Genomic DNA, 24,367 nt, shown 5'->3' with positions numbered 1-24,367 from the left:
CCTTACTTGCTGAATTTATTAACCTCAGTGTCACATTACAGTTCATATAACAGGTTGAAAAGAGAAAGATTACTACTGTTCACGGGTCACTTAGAGCATGCCCAGCACTCCATGTGCCAAGCTAGCCCTACAAGACAGGTGTCACTGTCTTTACTTTGCACTAGTCTGCAAGTTCTGATGGGGTGGAAACTGTTTATCTTTGATCTCCTAGTACCTAGCACACTGCCTGACATACAGTTAGTGTTCAATGAATACTTTTGAGTAAACCTGCTTTGTATAGAAGAAAAAGGGCCAGGGAGATTAAATCCCATGCCTAGGGTTCTGCAATTCGTAAACAGCTGGACCAGTTTTCAAACCCTGAAGTCTCTGCTCTTTCATATCATTGAATCACCATAAGGTCTTAGAGTAAAGAAGTCTGAAACGGTTTCCCAGAAGGGGGAAACAGGGAGCCCTGATCGTAAAGGTATTACAAGTGTCCGTGAATTTGTCTTTGGATCTGAAAACTGATTTTTTAAGATCTTAAATTTTCAAATTCCTGCAGATGTACAAGGCAACCCACACAGGGGAGCGCCCCCTTCCTTGCCATAGGTTTAACAACAGGTTTCTGTGATCAGCCTTTATGGTGTTCTGAGGCTATGCTGGATTCCACCCAATTCCACGTCTTTGTCCCCTTTGTCACTGCAAGAGAGTATTTTCCTTTTTCCAAGAGATTAGAATCAACACTGAGTTGTCAAAGGACAAACTTGGGAGCCCATGAGTCCTGGGCTCAAACCCTTGAACAAGCTGTAGGACTTGATGCATTACATAAGCCTTTGGAGCCTCCATTTTATCCAGTGTAAAATGGGTATAATTTCTCATTAAACATTCCATTGATTCCAAGCAGGACCTGGAGAAGCAGGGATGAATCAATGGCCCCAAGCTCTTGGAGCTTGGAGTGACCCAGGGCTGAGTGCTCGAAGAGAAGTGAGCAGGATGCTGGGGTAGAAAATGAAGGGGCAGCTAGCTACCTTTGTGTGGCCAGGGAAGGCTTTTGTTAGCAGATAGCGGTAAAGCTAGGGAGGAGCAGTGCCAGGAGAGGAAAGAGGAGAGTCCCCACTCCTGAGCCCAGAAAGCACGTTCAGGGAACCCAAGAGAAGCCAGTGTGTGTGGAAATGGTATCACTTTCCTTACCCTGTTTGAAGAGTGTTTTGGAAGCTTAAACAACACATTCTTTGAAAGCTATTGTCATCTATTTATTCTGGGTGCTTAAAAAAAAAACATTCAAGGAGAAACTTAAAAACTATCTTATGGTTGATATAGCAGAAGTTCCAATTAAGCAAGAACCATTAAAAAAAATAACGATATCCTGAACCGCTATCATTGTAATTCTCTATTTGAATTGCTCTCCCCCCAACTTGGCTGGTAATTCTGTTTTATGTCTCCTCCGTGAGCTTCAGATGGTGCCATTTTTCTTCACCTGATCAGCCAGCTCCTCAACCTCCTGTCCTTGTGACAGGGCACCCTCATCCCATTCCCTTTTCTTTACAGACCAGAGCTGACTTCAATAAATTAGGTTCAAAATGCAGCCTCAGGTCCCACCCAGCGCTGGTGGTGAGTCCTAATTGTCATGGTCACTCGCAGAAGAAACCCCATTGTTCCAGTGCAGATGATGTTATATGGACATGTAAAATAAGCACCACCGTTTCCAAAACTCGGGGTCACTGTGGCATATCTCTGTGGACTTCTGCCACATTACAAATGCAGAACCAAAGACATCAATGTTTATTAGAGGACTTCCCAAATCCAAGTTCTGTGAAATGTATCTTTAGAAATATATCTGGTTACGTTTGTTTTGTTTTTTTCTTTAAGAGTTTATTTATTTGAGAGAGAGGAAGAACACAGAGTGAGAAGGAGAAGCAGACTCCCCGCTGAGCAGGGAGCCCGATGCGGAACTCGGTCCCAGGACTCTAGGATCATGACCTGAGCTGAAGGCAGACACTTAACCGACGGGCACCCATATCTGGTTATGTCTTACAGGTTATTTATAATGCCAATACATTGAACAGGAATTTTTACTGTATTTGAATCCCAAGATGATATATTAGCAGTAACAGTATAGAGTTTATTTCAGATGCAAATTCCTATGGCTTGCATCTAAATGAACTTGGAAGAGGCTGCAATTGGCTAAATGAACCCAGTGATTCTCAGCCCTGACAGCACAGTAGAACCATTAGGTTCTACCCCCAAAGGCTCTAATTTCATTGGTCTAGAGGTGAAGACCAAGGATTGCTTCCTGGGTGAAGAGCCACTGAGCCCCTCCTTCATTAGCCAGTGTTATAATTTGGAGGGACCAGGGGGTGGGTTCTTACACAGAGGTCTTTAGATGTCTGCAGCAGATCTCAAGGACTCTTGCAAAGTGTGTGAGCTGGCTTGTAGACCTCATTTGTAACTCAGCCGGTGTGGGGTCTGATTCTCACCACATCCTCCTTTATCCTAGCCGAGGGTCCTATTCGGGAACGAAGCAGTAAAATCAACAGAGGGCAGGTCTCCATAACCTGAGTCCCCGGCATTTGTGGAAGCAGCTCTGACCGCCTCCGCGGGTTGTTCTGTGTCTGGCTGGCGTCCCCTCACCCCCACTCCGTTTGCATGCTCTGTGTCTTCACATTTCCCTGGGCTCTCTCTGTTCCCCCATCCCCACCCCACCCCCGACCATGGCCCACAGCCCCCAGTTCACCCTCCATGACCCTCCTGTCAGACAGGATTTGCTGTTCTATTTGAACCTGGGTGATTTCAATGGGTAGCTCTCCCAGAAGTGCTTCCATTTTAACAAGGAATACTGCTTTACTCTAGAGAGAAGTTGACAGCAGTAGAGGTTTATATATCAGCTATGTGGACACCATTAGAAGAAATATTTCGGAAATCATTAGTAAGCCTAAAAATAGTAACTAACATTTATTGAGCACGCACTACATGCTAGGTGCTTTATGTAGGTTTTCCCACTTAATTTTTATGACACCCTTCCAAGGTAGTTGCTGTCACCTCCATTCAAAGGGACAAAAGTCTGGAAGCCCCTTAACCACCAGGTGCTAGAGTCAGATTCGAACCCAAGAAGTTGAATTCCAGAGCCTGTACTACCTGCCACTTGGAAGTGGGGCACCAGACATTGCCTTGGTTCATTATCACAGCAAAGTGGCATCGTTTTCTTTCTTTGTGATGAGAAGACTTGCATGGCTGTTAGTGGATGGCTGGGCCTAGACCCAAAGCCATATCAGATTGTCTCCAAAATTATGGATTGTTTCTCCATTCTACCATGTACCTTGTAGTATGAATAAATTGCCTTTGTAAATTAACAAAATACTGCATTACTCCAGACAAATGGGCAGGAGCTTCATTTCCCCAAAGTGTGGCTCCGTGAAAGCCAGGTATTTTTTTTTTTTTTTTTTTTTTTAGAGAGCATGCACAGGAGCAGGGAGTGGTGGGTGGAGGAGTGTAGAAGGAGAGAGAATCCCAAGCAGGCTCTGCACCCGGTGCGGAGCCCAAGATGGGGCTTGATCTCACGATCCTGAGATCACAACCTGAGCCAAAATCAATAGACACTTAACCAACTGAGCCACCCGGGCACCCCTGAAAACCAGGTATTTGGGGCAGTCTCTCATTGTGGCTTCAAAAACCAGCGAGCATCGGACCCTCAGTTCCTTCTGGCGAATCTTCCAGAGGCACAAGGGCCTCACGGTGCTGACGCTATCTAGGATTTGAGGAACTGCCGAATAAATCTGCTTCATGTGAGGAGCTTGGAGGGAGCTCCTCCGAAGAACTGGTTTCTTAGGTGAAGAAGAGGGGGTGAAGTTGAATTCAAATGTAAAAGAGGTTATAGATCAGAAGCACCGGTCTTGCAGCTTGTGAGGGCTGAGCCTACACAGTGCTCAGGGGTCATTCTCTGTGCTTCCAGTGTGATTGGAATTCCAGCAGAAAAGTGAGTGGAGTAAAATCTCATTGGTTTAGAGCCCACAGATTCAGCGAGTGTGCCCGTTTGGTTGCAGTGAATGTGACTGGTTCTTAAAAGGACTAAAGAAAGTTCTGGTCTTACAAATTTGAAGGTATAAAACAAAGGACCTATGGTCTGAAATTAGTTGGTTTACGTGTTACTCCCCACTCCTCCCTCCCCAGGATAAGAAATAAGGGAGTCCTTATAAACGTTTTACTTTCACCTAACATTCTGTTAGCCATGACCTTAAGGCAAAGTTACTTCACCCTTTTGTGCCTTGGTTTTGCCATCTGTGAAAGGAGGGTGATAGTAAGTGGTACTTACTTTAGGGTGGTGTGCAGATTAAACACGTAAATATGTGTGAAAACACTTAGAACGGTATCTGGTACGAGTTCTGTGTAATAGTCAAGACGCTGATACTGCCCTCATTTTAATTACCAGCCGTTTATATGTAGGGCAATAGAAATCTGCTCTAAATGTTTGCCTCAGGTATTCACTGCCCATTTTTTTTTTGATAAAATGTAATGAGAATACTTTTTTAAAAATATAGCCTATGGCTTAGATGTTTTATCATCAAATTACTGCATTTTGTAGAATTATTTTAAAAGGTTTTTGGTTTACAAGTTCTGGTTGGTTAACAAGGCATGGATTACAGTGGTTACTATGGTTACATGGGAAATCAGAGAGTTGAAAAGTTCTTGTGCTGGCCCATGGGGCACCTGGGTGGCTCAGTCGGTTGAGCATCCAACTTGATTTGAGCTCAGGTCTTGATCTCAGGGTTGTGAGACGGAGTCCCAAGTCAGGCTCCACGCTTAGTGGGGAGTGTGCTTGAGGTTCTCCCTCTCCCTCTGCCCCTTCTCCCACTCGCTCGCTTGCTCTCTAAAATAAATTTTAAAAACTAATAAAAATTTAAAAATTTAAGTTTTTTGCTGGCCCAAATTCTGTATCTGGCAAGTAGGAGACACTTGTAGAAATTAGTAAATGGAGTAATGTCCCGCATGTTTGTCATTTGCAGTAACAATAACATCAGCCCCACTTCTTCTCAGAAGCCTGGATAAACTCTTTTTTTTTTTTAATTTACATTATAACACATGCTTTCAAAAGTAAAATGAAGAGTTACTACCGCAGTAAGAGACTTTTAAGAATATCTGCATATTCACAGGGGACCTGGGTGGCTCAGTAGGTTAAGCAGTTAAGAGTCTGCTTTCAGCTCAGGTCATGATCCCAGGGTCCTGGGATTGAGTCCCACGTTGGGCTCCCTGCTCAGTGGGGAGTCTGCTTCTCCCTCTCCCCCTGTCCCTCTCCCTGCTCATTCTCTTTCTCTTTCTCTCAGATAAATAAATTTTGGTAGAAAAAAAGAATATCTGCATATTCAAATATATCTTTCTCACACATATATTCTGCCAACTGGAAATGAGTACTGTGGTGTAAATGGTTGGGATGGTTAAATCATTCACACTCTAGAATGAAGTACTTCGGTAATTACTAGTTAGATTATCACCTCCTCCCCTAAGCTATATGAAGGACCACTAAAGGGGAGGAGAGCTTTCATTGTAGCCACAAGATAGTAATTTTGGAACGTGGAATATGTCCAGAATGGGCAGGATTTCTCAACAGAAGTATTAAGTGATTTGGAGGGAAGCAAGAGAACTGGCCATTCCAGGATAGGAAGAACAAAGCAAGAAAGATGTTTTTACTTACTATGTAAATGTCCCAAGGGCTTGCCTTGACAAGGGAACAGCTTGATAAATGGGAAAGGCTCTGGGAAGGAATTTGTTCAAATCTCAGCTTTGCTTTTTACTTTCTGTAAAACATTGGTCAATTTACTTTTGCCTTCCTGACCCTCGGTTTCCTCATCTGTGAAATGGGTACATAACAGTACCCAGCTATTGGGGTTATTGCAAGAATTGCATAATAAAATTTACTAAAGTACCTAGCAGTTTATTAGGTGCCCAGTAAATGAATACTGTTACCTTGCCCCCAAATAAACCGAAATACTTTCCAAAAAGCAGTAGTTTTAATGTACTAAAATATTAGAGATATGATCTCTCTGCAAGGTGGTAGGTATTCATTATGTACCTAACATCTTGCTGGAGGGTGATTGTGGTTATTGACTGCATGCCAAATATATGTGTCCCTCTAGGGCAGAGTAGGTGTCTAAATAAATACTGAGAGAACAAAAAGTTTGAAATGACCATAATGATCAGAACAGCCTTGTTACCAAGTATTAGCAGAGAAAGTGAAGGGAGCTTTATTATTTTTACCTCTTTCCACAAAACGGCCTCAGCCTGGCGGGGTCAGGCTTATCCCCCAAGTAAATAATGATGTTCACTTCTTGTTTGTGAAGCAGGGCCATTCAGTAGGATGATGGAGGGAAATAATTTCATTCCTGGATACTAATTCCAGTAGCAGCTGTTTCCTGCTAACAGAGAAATATGCCTGCACTAACAACTTCACACTTCCAGCAAAAACATTTCACCGTGGTGCACACTGAGCTGTTTGAGGACAAATGTGTGGTGTTTGTTTTCTTCCCGGAGACGCAGAAACGTTAATCAGAGTTGACTCATTCCGTTTCTACATGCATTTCTACTTACGTGTCTGATGATTTTCCTAGCTGAACAGCATTTTCTATTTTGAGTGGCAGAGCATTATGTCAGAGGGATAATATCTTCATCACTTCTGCTCATGGAACGTGTTCAGAGCTTCCCTACTTGGAACATTTTCAAAAATGAAAAGCTCGAGGGTGGTCTTGCCGTGTGTGTGTGTGTAAAATGAACACATCTGTGTATATTGTTCATTGAAAAAAAAAGCAGTTTGCAAAACAATATATGCAACTTGAACTGACCCGTGATTTTTAAAACAGACTTCTCTCTCTCTCTCTCCCTCTCTCACACACACAAACACACACATCTTGTTAAAGTCAGTGTATTAACAACGTCTGGGTATAAAAGTGAAATTACCAGGTAGTGTTCAGTTTCTTCTTTGCACTGTCTGTGTCCCCTAGTGTTTCTTCAGTCAATATCGTTCTTGTAATGAAAAGTGAAATCTGTAAGAGGACACGTCTCAGAGTTTCAGGGAACAGAGCCATAAAACGTTCAGTTTTGAAACCCGTCAGACCTGTATTTGGAATAGAAGCACCTGTAGCTATTGAAAGATGCTGCTTCAAAGCAGACCCCACAGGCACAGGCAACCTTCCCTCCATTCACCATCCAGGTGCCTGGACTGAGTGATGCATATTCTATATAGAGGTCACTTTTGGAATCATTAATTAAAAGTCTCACTTTTTTGGCAGCATCTTGAGTCCCCTGCCCGCAGTACCATGACTGTAACTTTGATTCAGGCCCCCATCATTGCTCATCAGTTTTGCAGTCTCAGCCGTCTCCCCCAGGCACCCCCCTGAATGCACATCAGTGTGCTCACTGCTCAGACAGACCCTTCACTAGATTGCCAGAGCCACTGGGGTGGGAGTGCGAGCCCCTTAGCCCGACAGGCAGTTCCCCCCGCACTCCCCTTCCCCTGGGCATCACTGCTGCACTGGTCTTCTCTTACCCCCAGCTGCATTCGCTTGCTCCTGTTCCCACCCACCCCACCCCCACCTTGTTCAGATTCCCCCTCCGGGTCCTCGCCAGGGCTGAGGCTGCCTCTGTGGGCCACACCCTGGTCAGGCAGCACACATTCTAGGTCCGTGCCTCGGTCTGTTTCCCGTAGCTGCTTGGTGGCACAGAGTGCTTTCCATATGTGCTTGGGATGTTGCAGAGGCTTCCTATTTAGCTAAATAAATAAGTAAACAGGTATTTCAAATAGGTTTCTAAAATTTCTCATCACTTAACAAAAGTAACTGGGAGAAAATCAAATGACCTGAGAAGACATGAAAGTAGAAGTGAATCTTGGGCATCCTGGCTCTCTGTTTCTACCCTTACTCTTCTCAGAAGGAGATGTTCTGTCATGTGCTAGGGCTTCTGGCTGCTTCCTGAGACTGTGCCGCACGGTGGAAGCAGGAGGAGGAGTGGGACTTTGGTCCACTCAGACCTGGGTTCTGCTCCAGGCTCTGCCGTCTCCTTACTGGGAGATTTTAGGGACATTAGTTAACCTCTCTGCGCCTCTGCCTCTTCATCTCACTTAGGATAAGAAACTAAAATGACTTCCCTCACAGGTGCTAGTACATCAGATGGTGTATGTAAGGCAACTGGAATGCTTTCATTCATTTCATAAAACATTTATTGAGCGCCTGCTGTATGATGCCAAGCCCATTTTAGTGAACAGAGAAGTGTGTGCCCTTAGCGGGAAGAAAGGAGAAGGAAATGAGTAATAAGAGCCAGGAAGACAACAGAGCAGGTGTAAAAGGGATGGAAAGTCGCTGGAGGGTGGTCAGGCCATCTCTGAGGAGGTACTGATTTTGAGAGACCTGAAGAGAGGGAGGAAGAGAGCCTGCAGCTGTAGGAAGGGCCGCAGGGGGTGTGAACCACAGGAGGGAGGGAGGCCTGGGCTCGTCACCGCCCAGCAGGGGGAGCTGCAGGCCCAGTGGCAGGAGCTGGTCCAGAGGAGCCTGGAAGCAGTTCTTGGAGTCTTCATACAGACGGGTTTTTATCCTGAGCCTGGTCGGAAGCATCAACAGTAAGGACTCAATAAATACATGCTTTCATTGCCTTTTTTCTTTCCTTTACTTAAACAATATGAAAGCATTTCCTCAACTGTACACAGAGATGTAGCCCAGGGCAAGTCACTCAGTCTTACTTTGATTTTCGCCTGCCAAAATGCCAGGAAGATTATACCTTCTTTATTCAATATACCTATAAATTAGTACTAAATGTTGAGAAAGTGCTTTGAAATTTTGGTAAGTTATACAAATCTGGGTTTCTAGTATTACTCCAGTGATTCCTGAGCCTTCTGGGCCTTGGTCCGAGGACTTTGGTTGAGCATACCACTCTGTTCTGGCATTTGTGGGCTCGGTACTGGCCACATTGGCTGCTTTAGCAGTCAGAAATTGTGTTCTTCGCTCCTCAAACTCACACTTGGCGTGATAGGTCATTTGCCAGGTGTCTCACTGGCATTTGGGGGAAGATCACTATATGTAGGCAAGATGCACCTGTGTCAAATGCAGTGTGTGTTGACGTGGCAAATGTCAGACCAGTAGGCTTGACAGAATACCAAGGGAATAAGTATCCTATGTCATCATGATTGGAGTTGTGGCCAACCGTTTAGGACCCTTATCATCAGAAGCTTTCTGGTAATGTATACTCTGAGGTAGTCCATGCTTAGAAATGAGAGGTGAATGGTGCTGTTTAACTTTTCTGAATACAGTTAATACTAAGTATTTTTTTTCTTTCTGAAAATGTTGTATCTGTTCCTTGATTGTATCTGTTGGTGAGGTTATTCAGAAACACTGGAGTAACGTGGATTTGGGGAGAAAAAAAATCATCCAGTGAATCCTCTGCTACATTCAAACGTGAACAGTGTCTAAAAAATTCTTAAGTTTTGGGGCACCTGGGTGGCTCAGTCAGTTAAGCGTCTGCCTTCGGCTCAGGTCATGATCTCAGCATCCTGGGATCGAGCCCCCGTATCAGGCTCCCAGCTCAGCGGAGAGCCTGCTTCTCCCTCTCCCTCTGCTGCTCCCCCTGCTTGTGCTCTCTCTCCTCTCTGTGTCATATAAATAAATTTTTTAAAAAATTCTTAAGTTTTTCCAAGAGATTCCTGGACTTAGGGTAAGAAACCTGAAACCTCTTATTATGTGTAATCATCTGAAGCACGGGAAGTTCTTCCTTCTGTCTGGCTCAGATCTACGATTTGAGCGTATTTCTTCTTCATTTGTGCAAATGGAAAACAGCTGTCCCGCCTTCCCCCATAACCACCTTTCATGTTCTCAAGGATGGTTATTAAATCACTCCTAGTCTTCTTTCCTCAGAACTAAATAGTGCCTTCAGCTGGTCTTCAAAGTGCCCATTTTCCACTCCTTTAATCATCTCCTGATCTTTCCTAAGCTTTTCTCCATTCTTCTTTAAATGTGGATGCCAAACTGGAATACAGTATTCTGTGGAGAGTCTCACGGTGAACTGGGATCTGGGATTGCTACCTGTTCAGGCTGTCCGAGGTGATTGTCCTTCGTATGGTAATGCAGCCAACTTACCAGCATCCAGAAGGATGAGCTGTAAGACAGTTTCCTTTCGGGGGGCGGGGGGGGCAGGGGCGGGTCCTAGTTGTGGCTGCAACTGTGGGTTTTGGAGCCTGAGGCCTGTAGCAAACCAAACTCCAGGTCCATTCTCAGAACAACTTGCAAGGCCTACAAACTCCCGCCTCCTCCTTCTGGGCTTGGCAGCCAGTTCTGTAGTGCAGGACTCCTCTCCCAGGGGCTCGTTCCTCTTAGGCAGAACTGTCCTGCAAGAGACTTCGAGGCCAGTGTCCATGCCTGAGTCAAACGTCCGTGCTGTAAACATGAAGTCCCTTGGGGTCTCTCACTTCCTCCCTCAGACAGCTTGCTTTGGAACAGATTCGGGACAAGAGGCATTGTTTTCTGGGTCTAATCTCATTGAAATCACAGAGGGAGGAGGATCTCAAAAACGGTTTAGCAAGCACAGGAAGGTAAACAATTTAATTGCCCAGTGTCCATTATGGAGAGTAAGAGGTGCAACGTGCCGTTGAAATTGTCTTGATCACGTGCTATCCCTGTTGTTCGGGGCTTTGATTGGGTCATTGATGTGTGACCTTTTCCTACCCTCTCCCCCTCGTTTTCCCCTAAAACGTAAGTCCCTTGGATGTAAATGGTCTTGGCATGGGGATTTTCAGAATCACACCTATCGGTTGAGGCAAGAATATAGGACTGGAGCGTTCCACTGCTTCCTTCAGCAGGCTTGTGTTCAAGTGAAGCCCAGCCTGGGCATGCAGACATTTCACGCCTTGGCCAGTTCCTGCACGAAGCAGGCATGCTGGCATCAGCCACTGGCCAACATGTGACCTTGGACAAATATAGGCAGTAGACAAGGAAGAGTTTTGACCAGAGTGATTCTGTGGCAAGACTCCATGTAGGCAAAGCCTAAATTAGCATGCCTATCTAAATCCTGCAGGGCCTGAATGAATTATATGTGTGACCGAGAGATTTGCTGATGATAAATGACATGAAATCCTTACTATATTTTCCCTTTCTCCAGATTTTGGGGCTAATTAAGCAGTGTCTCATTAAGCAGTGTCTCACAGGTCAATTGTCTTTGCACATTTGAGAGAGGAACTAAATTTTGCATTACCACCAAAATCTGTGGATCCCTGAGGCATCGCGTTTGGGCCGATTGATTACTCGGGTCATTTTGAGTCAGCTACATTTCACTGTAAGATACAGAATGGAGAGCGCCAACTGTTCATGCTCGGGTGTGTGGAAGCTGAGAGAGGTGTGTTTCCATTGAGCGTGCCCACTCTTCAGTGCCAGTGAGGTGGATTATCTTGGTTCCATTCTGATTAATCACTGGGATGTTTATGTACAGTTAAAAAGCATGTGTACGATTTTTGTCCTTGTTTAACAAGCTGCTGAATTCTACTGGGGTAGATGAGACTCCATCGCAGGTGCCACACGAGACTGCGCCCCAGCCCCACGGGGCGTTGACCCTGCAAGTGAGGGGACAGTGCACCGTATAAACTCCCTCATTTTCTCTTCTAGTCTAACAGGCAACCCGCTAAGTTGAACCTTCTCACCTGCCAGGTGAAACCCAATGCGGAGGACAAGAAGTCCTTTGACCTGATATCACGTGAGTCCTCTCTCTCTCCCGGTCGGTTGCTGTGGCTTCTGACCCTGTGCATCTCCATCTCTGGGCGTGGAAGCAGCAGACCTCTTCGTTTACAGTGAGCCCCACCCGCAGGGGGAAGGCAGAACAGGGTCAGATCCCACCCGCAGTAGAATCGAATCGAGATGCGTACATTAAACTAGACCAGTTCTTGACCATGAGCCCAGAGCTTTATCCCCTTGGAGAGATTTTTGTACATACATTCCTTTTTCTCTCTTAGAGCTGCTGAATCACAGTCTTTGCTGTGAAGCCCAGACAAATATTTTTTAAGAAGCCCCAGGTGATTCTGATGTGTACCTGTGGTTAAGAATCTCTGGCGCAGACTTGAGCATGCAGCTGCGCCACATAAGCATACAAGAGTTATAACCATGCCCAGAGTTTTGTCCTTGCAAAACAGGGCTCTTAAAAATCATCTTGCTTCACGAATGGAAGACACTGCATCCCATCACTCTAAGCCATGGGTCCTCCTGTGCTTTTCTCTTGTGATGAGGACACCTAATGACCCTCCCATCCCTCAATCTATGGCCTGTATCCTCATGGTCTTCGGAGAGTGGGGGAAGATGGTTTTCCTCTAGACTGACTACTGTACTTACACTGGTCCCAAGGGGGCACTTATGGACCCCGGTAGCTGAAGGGACACCTCTTTATCAACGATGAGGATGGTAATGCCAATAAAATGACTCACCTATATTCTGAAATCCTGCACGTTAACCTTCAGCATTCGTCCTTCTCTCTAGAGCCCCGTGGGGCTGTCCAACAGCTTAAGTGCATGATCTGTGTGCAGATCATAGAGTACTCTCCTGCCCCTTGCAGTCCTTCTGATGTAGTTGTGTGAATGGAAGCCCCAAAACAGTTTCAACCCAAAGGACCGAATCTGTCGTGAGACCCCTTAGATGGAGTCCAACCTGGATTATGCAGCATCTGTTAAAGTTCAGAGTCCCCATGATTTTTATAACCAAGAAATTTCCTAGGTTACTGATGAGAAAGAAGTACAAAAAGTTAGGAGTTAGGACTCCAAAAAGCTAAAACTCCTAGAAGTGAGAGCCCGTAGGTTATTAATAACTGTCATTACTCATTGAGCAACTAATACGTACTAGGTGCTTTATATACATTATGGCCACTCCTCACAAAAGCCTTATCGGTTTCCTATTTCATGGAAGAGAAAACTGAGGCTCAGAGACATTCAGTGAATTACCCAAGGTCATACAGCAGTAAACCAAGGATTGGATTCAGCCAAGGCTCTTGGGCTCTACTATGCATGGCCTGTTCTTGGACAAACATTCTCTCGAGGAGATGAGGGGTGTGAGTACCTGACCTGGAGTAATCATGTAGTGTTTGGTTAGTTTGACCTGAATATGTTGAAACATTCTAGCAAATCCTGAATTTTAAGAAAGAGCCTCCCTTATGTACAGCTACCCAAACTCTCCACGTTAGGCTGTTCCCTCCTGACCTGGGGGCAGCTTGAAGGTGAACCTTGAGCATGTTCGAAGCCCTTCCTCCCTGAAGCCTGATTCAGCCAGTGAGCAGCCTGGGGCAGCATATGCCTACTTGGTGGAGCTGCCCTGTGAGCTGCTCCCTGATTCCCCTGAGCGAATCATTTCAGAAAAGTAATTTTTTAAAGGTAACACAATAAAAAGGCACATTGAAAATGAAAAAATAACATACCGAACTGCCAGCTGGTAGTCTCCAGTTGGTGGAGACATCCACTTTGATCCCATAGGCTCTACCCCCTTTCCATCTTTTTTTCAAAAGAAGTGCCAGATGTTTGGTATTTGCCTATATTTTATTGTATTTCTCTTGCACTTCAGAAAAACAATATTGACAAAGTGAATGGTGTAACTGCTAAATCAAAATGGTATAAAAATAAGATAATATTAAAAATCTTAACTTTTGCTGTGTTTTTTTTTCCAGAAACTTTCATAATTTACATTATAGCTGAAGGTGTTCTGCTTTCTAAAGTTTCCCTTGTTTTCTTCTTTGTATTTCAGATAACAGGACATATCACTTTCAGGCAGAAGATGAGCAGGATTATGTAGCGTAAGTTGTTTTTGACAGCACAATGTCTGGAACTGAAAAGGCACTCTCTCCTGTACAACATACCTTAAAATTTCCTTTTTGTTACTGAGAGCCTCTCCTGCGGGTTCCACATGCTGCTGCCTCACCTCTGGACCTTCACGTGTTACTCCTCTCTCTGTCCGGGTGCTCAGTAAACCCTGATACCTCCTTCCAAGATTCAGCTCAAGCCTCACCATCCAGGGGCTCTGCTCCTTCCTGTTACCCCCGGGCCTCCTCACTCTCCTCGATGATCCTCTCGTTTGGTCTGAGCCCTCTAAAGACTGAGAGCTCTGGAAAGCAAGGACTGTGCCTTACTCACCTTTAATCGCATCTCCTGCCCTGAGGAGGGGCTTACCTGGTATTGAGCCCATCTGCCTGGATGCTTGGCTGTTAACTGCGAGGGGAGAGGAGAGCCTGGCCCTGAAGAACAGTATGGGCAGGTGCCTCCTGTGGTTGAGCATGGCTCAGGAGCTCAGAGTAGGGGGGAGAACTGGCTTTGGTGTCCCACACTCCTGGGTGGGATGCGCCTACCTCACCTGACCAGGCGCGTGGCCTCAGGCGGCTCCCCACCCCCTTTCTTCATGTTATCCCCGGTCCTGGGCCATCTGCATTGCCTCTTCCTTCCTGTAGCCTGCCAGGCAGTGTGGGACCATTACATCCTTAGCTGCTTGGGAGGGAGGATGTTTGTGTTAAAGCTGGTAGTTAAACCTTTTTGTAGCCTTCGCATTTTCAAACCCCTGTCCCGTCAGTGACGCACAGTAAGTGTTACTTTCCTTCCTTACTGATTTCTGGAGAGTCACCGAGTTCTGTCCACTCCCTTTCACCTTATACTCGCCCCTTTTCTCTCTCCCTCTTCTTTCCCCTCTCTCCTCCTCCTCTGGAGAATTCCACTCTTTTCCCTAAAGGGTCAAAAAGAGAATAAAGAATGGGTCGAAAAGATGCACAGTTGGGAGACACAAAGCAAAAAGGGTGGGGGGTTTGCTGAGAGAGAAGATAAGAGAGGTGAAGGAAAGGGAGAAAAGTCTTTGACCCATTCATTCATCTGAAGGTTTAGTGAACACCGATTCCAAGCTGAGAACTGTGCAAAGCACGGAGAATACAAGGCTAAGTTAGAGGGAGCCCCTGCTCTGAAGAAACTTGGTCTGTGCTGGAGGAGAAGGCAGCAGGCAGAGTGCAGGGACAGAGAGAGCACGCAGTGTGCTGTGGGAACCCACAGGGGCACACACCCTCTGGGCTGGTTCTCGGGAGTGGTGCTCAGAGATGACTTCCAAGAGGAAAGGAAGCAGCCCGAGCCGGCTCAGGGAGGTGCAGGAAGGTTATAAATACTCTGCACTCTGGGTGCCTGGAAGCAGCAGGGAGGAATAAAAGGGAGGCAACTGATGGCTAGATGTTACTGATCTGGGGCTGGCCACCTGGAGAGTGGCTGGAGAAGAAAGAAGAACAGGAGAGGTCAGGAGGACTGGCCTTCCACCCTCAGACTCAGAGAGGTAGTACTTAGTGAGATCATACGATGCTTAATGCATGTCAGCAGAGGCTGTTATTTCTAGTTTGAAAACGAGGACGCTGAGAGGCAGTGTGCCCATGGTCACAGTCCCGGGAGCCCCAGGGTCTTACGGTCAGGTTAGGGAAGGACATCCTTCAGAGTACAGTGGGTCTCATTGCCCTCAGTATTGGTGCTCGCTGTGAGCCAGCAGGGGCTCACTTACCATCTCTCCAATCATGTCAGTCACAAGGTTGGCTTACTTATGCCCATTTTGCAGATGATTAAACAAACTAAGTGAGGTTAAGGGACTTGTTTTGACCTCAACACGAAATCGTAGATATGTGATTGAAACATTGGCCCTCATGCCCACTCGGTTGTGCTATTTCCAATTCATCACGCTGATGCCATAAAATATTCAGCTGTGTGATGAGAGTCCATGGGTTGCAGGACAGGAACTCGGAGGGGACGGTTGAAGAGTCCAGACCATTATGTTTGCCTTGACTTGGTTCATATCACTTGGTTTACTTTTAGGAACTTCAGGCCCTCCTTTAAGACACAGGAACAACAGTAGGTGCTTGATTAAGGCCCCTTTTGGAAGGTCACCCTGAAAGGTCATGTGAGCAGATGAGCATCCCTGGTGGTGATGGGGCTTACTGGGTCCTGCTAGAGAGGGTGCAGCAGGCAGTCACGTGTGTGCGGTGCTCCAGACACGTGTCCTGTAAGAATTTCCTGGACTCAGGGCGCCTGGGTGGCTCAGTCAGCGTCTGCCTTCGGCTCAGGTCATGATCCTGGGGTCCTGGGATCAAGCCCCGCATCGGGCTCCCTGCTCAGCGGGGAGTCTGCTTCTCACTCTGTCCCTCCCCCTACTTGTGTTCTCTGTCTCTCTCTGCCTCTCTCGCTCTCTGTTAAATAAATAAATCTTTTATTTAAAAAAACAAATTTCCTGGACAGAATTCCAAAGTCACTTTGGAATATTGCTTCCCCTTCTCATATTTCACTCTTTCCTCCTTTTTTTTCTTTCCCCTCCCCTAAACCCCTACGTGGGAGAACAGGTAAGAGATCTTTGTGAGGCAGGGAATGCATTAGCTTCTTCTTTGTTCATATCTCAAACCCAAGCCGTTAGTATTGTATTTACTCTGACTTACAGAGAACTCAGTCCCAGTTTGGTCAAAGAGGTATAGGCTTCCTGCCCGTGGGACTTAACACCCTGTAGTAGAATGCTTGCTTGGCCCATCCAGCAGCTGCAACACATCTGTACTTGGCCTTCTCTGGGGCTGGTGTTGGAGACAGGGGGCTTCGTTTTGAGTGATGTTGGAAGGAATGCATTCTGCAGAGGAAGCACGGGTGCACGCGCACGCCCACACACACCACCCCCACCCCAGAGGAGGCTTCAGTTCCTCATTTACTTCCAAGCTACATAGAGACAGTTTTACAGCATCACTGAGTTTTTTTCTCATGTGAAGGTGTCCGGTGGAATTAAATGTAGAAGACATTCTAACAAAGGGCAGCTGTGTGTTTTGTCACTAAGAAGGAGATTACAGACTTTGCTTGCAGGACTTTGGGACTGAAGATAAAATGTATAAAGTTCCTAGTATAGAGCCAAGGTTGTTAATCCTGTAAACTCAAAGCAACTTTAGAGCCTTAAAATACAACGGTGCATTATTTTCTTTCTTATACTGCTTGGTATGCCTGTTACTTTAAAATAACTTAAAAGTTTATTTTTTAGTTGTCAGAAGTAGTTGCTTTGGTTCTTGACCCTTTGAAGTGTAGCCAATCCATTGCGCCAAATCTGAATTATCCCTCCAGAAAGTTAATTGTCCTTAAAATATGTATTTTCTAATTATCAGTACCAACTCCTTTATTTCTTGATTTGTCCTGATCTCTTGAGTGAGGAGGTAGATGTGGCATAATGAAGGGATCCCAGAAAGGGACGGGGCGGGGTTGGTGTCAGCAGCATGTTTCCGTCCAGTGTGACACTCATCCTGCTGGAGTCATAAACCTCTCTAGGCTTGTGCTGCCTCATCTGTAAGGACTATCAGCCCCAATTCAGAGGCTTGCTGGAGGATTACATCCCCAAAATTATAAGGAGGGGGGCGCCTTGGTGGCACAGTCGATTAAGCATCCAGCTCTTGATTTTAGCTCAGGTTGTGGTCTCAGGATTGTGAGATTGAGCCCCCCGTCGGGCTCCGTGCTGGGCGTGGAGCCAGCTTGGAATTCTCTCTGCCCCACCCCACACTGCTCATGCACTCGCTCTAAAAAAAAAAAAAAAATTGTAAGTCCTTGGCATGCAGTAGATCATGCTATGTTGGATAGCCAGAATATCGTAATGCTTAAGGAAAACAAAGCAGAGACTCTGCAGACAAAGTGAAAACTCCAGTAACACAATGCCACTGATTAAATACACTATTGAGCCCAGTGTTTTGAATTATTTTTAAGAAACCAATTTCTGGTTTTTAACATGAGACTAAATGATAGAAAAAATATTCTCTAATTTAGAAGGTATTGAATCTCACACACACACACACACACACACATACACCCCTGCCCCATTCCTAGGTTTTGAGGTGTTGAGTTTTGGGCAGCAGAGGGGAACCGCTGAGCTGGGCAAATGTATTTGTTACAACACACGGAAGCTTTGCACCTCCTGCAGTCACAGGTGTGCCTTGCAGTCCACAGACTCCATGTAATTTGGATTTCGTTTGGTTTGTAATTCTCATTGCTATGACTCTGACTTACTCTGAACCTTAGCCCTAGCCCTTTGTGTCATATGTCATCCTACAAGACACCCAAAAAACCGAGACTCTCTTCTAAACCTCTGTGCTCTCTCTTGGGGGCAGTTATTAGCTGTCTGAACAGTAGATGAGAACAAACTATGGTTTGGAAATGTTTTTCATTTTCTTCTTTAAAAAAATTAACCGGGGTACCTGGGTCAGTCAGTGAAGCGTCTGCCTTCAGCTCAGATCATGATCCCAGGGTCCTGGGATGGAGCCCCTGTTGGGCCCTGCTCCACGGGGAGCCTGCTTCTCCCTCTGCCTGCCGCTCTGCCCTACTTGTGCTCCCTCTTCTCTCTGTCAAATAAATAAATAAAATTTTTTTTTTAATTAGGTTTTTTTTCTCGTTCATGAAAGTAATACAAGCCCATTATAGGTTTGGGAAATTATAGAAAGGCAGAGTCAAGCAATCCATCTATCCATTCGTACAGGAAATTACTCAGAAAAAGCTAGTGTTAACATTTTGGTGAACTTCCTTCTAGCCTTTTTTTCCCCAAACAGAAGTACCTAAAACCCTATGTATCTTTAAATTTGGGATTATATCACATAAACAGTTTTTTCTTGTTTATTTCACAAAACATATTGTGAGCATTTCCTTGGTGTCATCCAAAACTTAGTTGAAAACTTTGTCAGCTATACTTCAATCCTAAAAGATCGATCTAGAAAAATTAGTTGAAAATTTAAATTTAATACCTGATTAACTGTTCCACTCTGTGGTTATTTCGTGCTTTAATAATGAACCCTTGTTGTTCTGTATTTAGGTGGTTTTATGCCTAGACCGGTAGCAGACAGTTGTTTTGTTCGGTTCATTCTGTGATCATGCTGCATATGCGATTTCATAGTCTGTACTTTTTATTTCATATTAACATCAGCATGTTTCTGTTACTATACCTCTGCCATAAGCATAAATTATCACGGCTGCTCATGAAATAGCCCTTCGTTTTCACTTCCAGGCCCCCCCACCCCATGCCCCAGTGGACTTCCAGAGAACAGATGCCTTGTGCTAAACTATTTCTTGCCTTCTGTCCACTTGTCACCAGTTCTTTCTCATCCTTGCATTGGGTTGGTCCTGCACCAAGTCCTCTTCATTCTGACATTTGCTTTCTTCTGTCCAAATGGACAGGAACGCACCTGGTCACACCTGCAGGCCCTCTCGTCTGTTCCTCTCCCCTCTCTCGTTTTCTCCAACATGTTGCTTGGCATTCTTTTAACTTTCTCTTTCCTTTGAATTTAATTTCTTTCATTTTTTTCCTCACTTTATTGCTGGGGTGGGGGGGTGTCTCTTTTGGAAGTTCTTGACGAAAATAGATTTTTTGCAGTGGCAAGAGAAATCAATGGCCTTGTCCTTACGTCTCCTTCCTCTTGTTTTCGACAACAGGTGGATATCGGTATTGACAAATAGCAAAGAAGAGGCCCTCACTATGGCCTTCCGTGGAGAGCAGAGCACAGGAGAGAACAGTCTGGAAGACCTGACAAAAGCCATCATTGAGGACGTCCAGCGGCTCCCTGGGAATGACGTCTGCTGCGACTGTGGCTCGTCAGGTATTTGCCCCCAAACTTGATCTGGCTTCTTAAACAGCCTTTCTCCTCCCATAGAATAAACATGAGCTAGTTATTTAAATCTTTTTCTCCTTATGGACACAGACACACACCCACCACAAACTTCCATCTTGAATGGTCCCACTTCTGGGCTGCTTTAACACATGCTATTTGTTCAGCCTGGAAAACTCCCACCTGCTCTCCTCAAATGCCCCAAATGGCCACCTGCCCACATGCTACCAGTTAAATGAGCACTGTGGACATACAGAGAGAGCCCTGGACGCAGAGTCCCTCACCCTGGTTTTGAATCACCAGCCTGCCACTCACAGCCTGGATGACCTCATGCCAAGTGCCCTTACTAGTCTCATCTTCAGGGATAATAAACCTCTGTTGTTATGAGGACTTAGTGAAATGCTATATCTGAAATCATCCCAACATGTTATACATTACTTTCCTTCCTTTCTGCTCAGTGAACTACCCCCCAACCTCTATGTCACATGGGTGTCACCTTCCTCCAAACTTCTGTTTTCAAATAGCATTTGTATTAAGTAGGTATTGACAGTAGGTAATGTGCATTCGGTGCTTACGTTTTAATAAGGACTCTGGTAGTTGTTTTAGCTTCTGTTCTCTTATTGAATCCTCGCAGATGCTCTGTGAGCAAGATACTAATATGCTCGCCATTTTGCAGATGAGAAAACTAGGGGACTCTGAGAAGTTAAGTGTCCTTCCAAGGTCACACATCTAGTAGGGATCAGAACGTGGATGCAAACCTGTGGTTGTTAAGCATCATGATACACTTTCTAATTGTTTTCCTTGTGAAAATGGACTTCCCCATGCACCATGCCTTGAGCACCTCAGAGACATGTCTCCCAGTTTCTGCTGTGTTCCTGTCCCTGTGGGATAAGTGACTCACACACTCACATAGTGAGGATGTGGCAGAGGGGTCGGAAGTCCTCAGGTACCGACCACTCCAAAAGAAGCTTGCCACAGGGAGTGAATCCTGAGGGTTTTGGTAACATGGGAATACTCAATTCCCTCTGTTGTGGAGCCCTCGGGGGTTGTAGAAATAGCTTAGGTCTGTGAAAGAAGCCTTTGACGTTCAGTATTTACAGCTGTCTTATTACCAGGAGGTGCTTATGGAGAAGCCGTGACCAGGATGGTGGGTCAATGCGGGTTGTAACTGGGAGGTTCATGACAGCTTATGAACCGTGTCCCCTGAGCCACACGTCAGTCACTGCCGAGGATGACACGTCTCCCAAGGATGTTTCATGGGGCCTTCCAGGAAAAGTCCTTCTCACATTTTCACAAGAATGAAGCACTTAATTTTGTTTTCAATTCAGTATTGAAAGAAAACATTTTTAAATTTCTTTTAGTACCTATATCGCCCTCTGAGAAGCTGGTAAGCTTCGTATGAGCCCCTAGGCTAAACCACAAGCTTCCATGTCTTCCATTTAAACCGTTCCCTTTTAATTCTTAACAAGTTTTACTATTGTTTTAGCTTCCTTTGTAGTTGGCACACGAAAATTAGGTTGTGTTTCATTGTCTTCAAAATGTTCTCTCCACACAGAACCCACCTGGCTTTCAACCAACTTGGGTATTTTGACGTGTATAGAATGTTCCGGCATCCATAGGGAAATGGGGGTTCATATTTCTCGCATTCAGTCTTTGGAACTAGACAAATTAGGAACTTCTGAACTCTTGGTAAGTAGTGACCTGTACTCAGAAATGTATATTGTCATAAATATATGTAATATGTGGCTTTGGAGTGTCCTGTTTCTGCTGAGTACAAAGAATTGCAGTTCCTGAATTTTGTGAATTTGGATATTTAAAATGGATATTTAAAATGTAAATTTTGTGGTATGTAATGTTGACTGTCTCTATTTCCTTTCTAAAGAACTGGTGAATCATACATTTCTATAATTAGTTCACCTAAACTGGCTCTTTTCTTCTGGGATGGGCTTTTTCAAAGCTGCCTTTTCCTTTCAGGGTTAGTTTTTATATGATTCACTCACTACAGTAAAGGGAATTAGGTGTTAAACTCACATGATCACTTTACTTAATGGCCTGTGTTACTAAAAATAGTGACTAAAGAGTCTGTCTCTATTTTTCCCGTTTGTAAGTTTATAGAAGCCCCTATGAACCAAGAGTGGCCATAAAGCCCATCAGTCCTTAACCCATAACTTCTAAGCAACCATGGTCGGTCTGTGTTTGTGTGAGCCCCTGATCTAGGAAGTAGCAAATTCAGGAAGTATCATACTAATGCTTACCTCCCTGATTCATACCAGAATTAGAGAAAAAAAAGGCTCTGATCTTATAGCTAACACATTCTTCTTGAGTGTGGAAGTGGTGTCATTGCATCTCCTTGACTTAAGCTGGTGAAACCCAGTTGGCAACTAGAAATAGGGACAGTCCAAATCCTAAACACTTGCCAGGTAATAAACCCAAGATTTTACCCCAGAGACCTGATAGCATGAATGCTTCTTAAGCCTTGCATTGCTCCCCAGATTATTTGAACGACCAGAGGCCCTTCAGGACAAATTTTCCTGGGAGGGTCTTGAACCCAGAAGCAAAATGCTTCCTGCAGCATTTTTACATGTATCCCAAATATAAAGGAATCCCACCTCCTTCTCTGTCCGGTAAATCTGCTCAGTCTAAAAACGAGGTATGATAGAGATTGAAAAACAGGTGCTGCCATTAAGCATTTAACCTGGATTCACGTGTGTAACCTTAACCAGCTGTCTAATCTCAAGAGTATATGTTGGTCGCGGGAGGGCATATCCTTTTCTATTCTAGCATTTATCATGCTGTATTTGTAAAAATCATTGGTTTTCTTATCAATGGCCCCGCTAGTCTTTTGGCTCCTACAGGAGGAATGTGGTTTACCCCTCTCTTTATCTCCAGCACCCTAAAGTTCCGTGCCTGGCACATAGTAGGTGCTCAGTAAATATTTGTTGACCAGATGGACGGATGGTTTGTATCCTGAGTCAAATGAGGGGAAGATACATATTCAGAAATCTCAAAAGCAAGTAATAGGAAACCTTTAAACTCATAGTAAAGAGTGGCTATATTGTGTTTTGTTTATGTTACAGCTGGCCAAGAATGTAGGAAACAATAGTTTTAATGATATTATGGAAGCAAATTTACCCAGCCCCTCGACAAAACCCACCCCTTCAAGTGATATGTAAGTACTTATACTGAATTCTCTACCATTCTATAATTGTTTTTCTGCCCTCACAAGCAATGTCTTAATGGTTATAGTATTTTTCCCCAGAGGAGACTCCAGTAGGAGGAAAACCCAGAGCAAAGAAAAGTATTTTGGAATGCATTTTTGGAGTGCACAGATTGTGTTCACTGACCCGGTCCCATAGGTAGTTGCGCTGCTCCGTGGAGGGTGGTACATCTCCATAAGGGTGGTTAGCTCTAAATCATGGTATGTTGTGGTGAGCAGGACACACACAAAAGCGATGGCCTGCTCCGATTGGATGGGCAAGAGTCCAGACGCTTACCGGTGAGGCTCTGGGGAGACGCTGTGTCTCAGGCATTGCTGGTGGGTGTGCCAATGGTGGCTTGCCCAGGAGGAGCAGAGTAGCAATATTTATCACGGTCATCGACGTATTTACTTTCTGACTTTGCTGAGCCACTTTCGGGAATTGACTCCTGATCTGTAATAGGAAGAGAGGAACAAAACAAACGTCTGTAGGCCTCTGATTAAATAGTTTATGGGGTACAGCCACACGGCAGAACGCTTCACAGATGTAAAAAGAAGGAAGCTGCTTACATCCCGACTTGGGACGATCTCCATTAGGAATTACCATTAGGTAAAAAAGCGAGGTGTGGAGCACCGCACCAAATCTCCTGCCTTCAGGTCAGGGAAAGGGTGGTCAAGAACACATAAACGTATATATTTATTTGTGTTTGCATGAAGAAACACGGGCAGATACACAGGAATTTAAGAATAAGCACCAGAAAGTGCTTATTCTGGGGTGGTTGCGGGCATGAGACCTCCTCAGTAAACAGTTTTCGTATCATTTTTATTTTGGAGTCATGTGAATCCTTAAACCTATCAAAAATTTTTTCACACTGAATTTACACTTAAAATTTTTAAGTACTGTGCATGAATAGGATGACAGTTCCTATTAATTCCAGCTCTACTGAGCAGGGGAGCCTCTGGGACATAGACGCCCACCTGAATGTCCGCCAAGCCCCTCTTCGTGGTTCCTCAGGCACCAAATCTGCTGAGCACTGAAACTGTTATGGGGCACATTCAACAAACGTGGTGTTTTTACTCTGAAATCATGAGAGACCATCTCCCATCAGGCCTCTTGGCAGTGGTCTTTCTTGAATTCAGCAAATGTGTGCTGTCTGCTCACTGCATGCTTCATAGTAGATCAGGTGCTGGGGAAAGGGCAAAACACGAACTAGATGTAAACCCTGTCCTCATGATACCTGCCATTTGGAGAGGAAGGTGGCTGTTAACCAAGAAGTTAGACAGTCCGTTCCTTATTCATAGCTGTGAAAGGGTCACCGAAGAAAAGTCAGGGAGGTTGGGCGCATGTTTAATATCCTAACCTAATCTTGGGGCGTCGGGCTTAACAACAGTGTTCAAGCTCTGTCCTAGCACAGAAACGGCTTGGATTCTTTTCACGCTCATGAGCACAAATTACACTGAGAAGTAAGACTTTTTAGAAGTGAATTTGATCAGGGCGCCTGGGTGGCTCAGTTGGGTAAGCAACTGCCTTTGGCTCAGGTCATGATCCTGGAGTCCCAGAATCGAGTCCCGCATCGGGCT

General features: G+C 45.0%; 1 protein-coding gene across 5 annotated transcripts in view; it reads left to right on the top strand.

Annotated features, from left to right (window-relative positions):
- ASAP1 (ArfGAP with SH3 domain, ankyrin repeat and PH domain 1) overlaps positions 1-24,367 on the top strand; it is a 344,245-nt gene that overhangs the window by 277,273 nt on the left and 42,605 nt on the right. For all 5 annotated transcript variants that reach the window (XM_027597676.2, XM_027597667.2, XM_027597647.2 and 2 more), the window contains 5 exons: positions 11,607-11,694; positions 13,719-13,767; positions 19,418-19,581; positions 21,146-21,279; positions 22,668-22,759. In XM_027597676.2, coding sequence (XP_027453477.1) covers positions 11,607-11,694; positions 13,719-13,767; positions 19,418-19,581; positions 21,146-21,279; positions 22,668-22,759 — 527 coding nt within the window. The remainder of the gene's footprint in view (positions 1-11,606; positions 11,695-13,718; positions 13,768-19,417; positions 19,582-21,145; positions 21,280-22,667; positions 22,760-24,367) is intronic.

Source organism: Zalophus californianus, chromosome 4 (genome assembly GCF_009762305.2).
Source record: "Zalophus californianus isolate mZalCal1 chromosome 4, mZalCal1.pri.v2, whole genome shotgun sequence".
Classification (NCBI taxonomy): Eukaryota; Metazoa; Chordata; class Mammalia; order Carnivora; family Otariidae; genus Zalophus; species Zalophus californianus.
The sequence above is the reverse complement of the archived record's forward strand: the minus strand, read 5'-3'. Positions and strand labels throughout refer to the sequence as shown.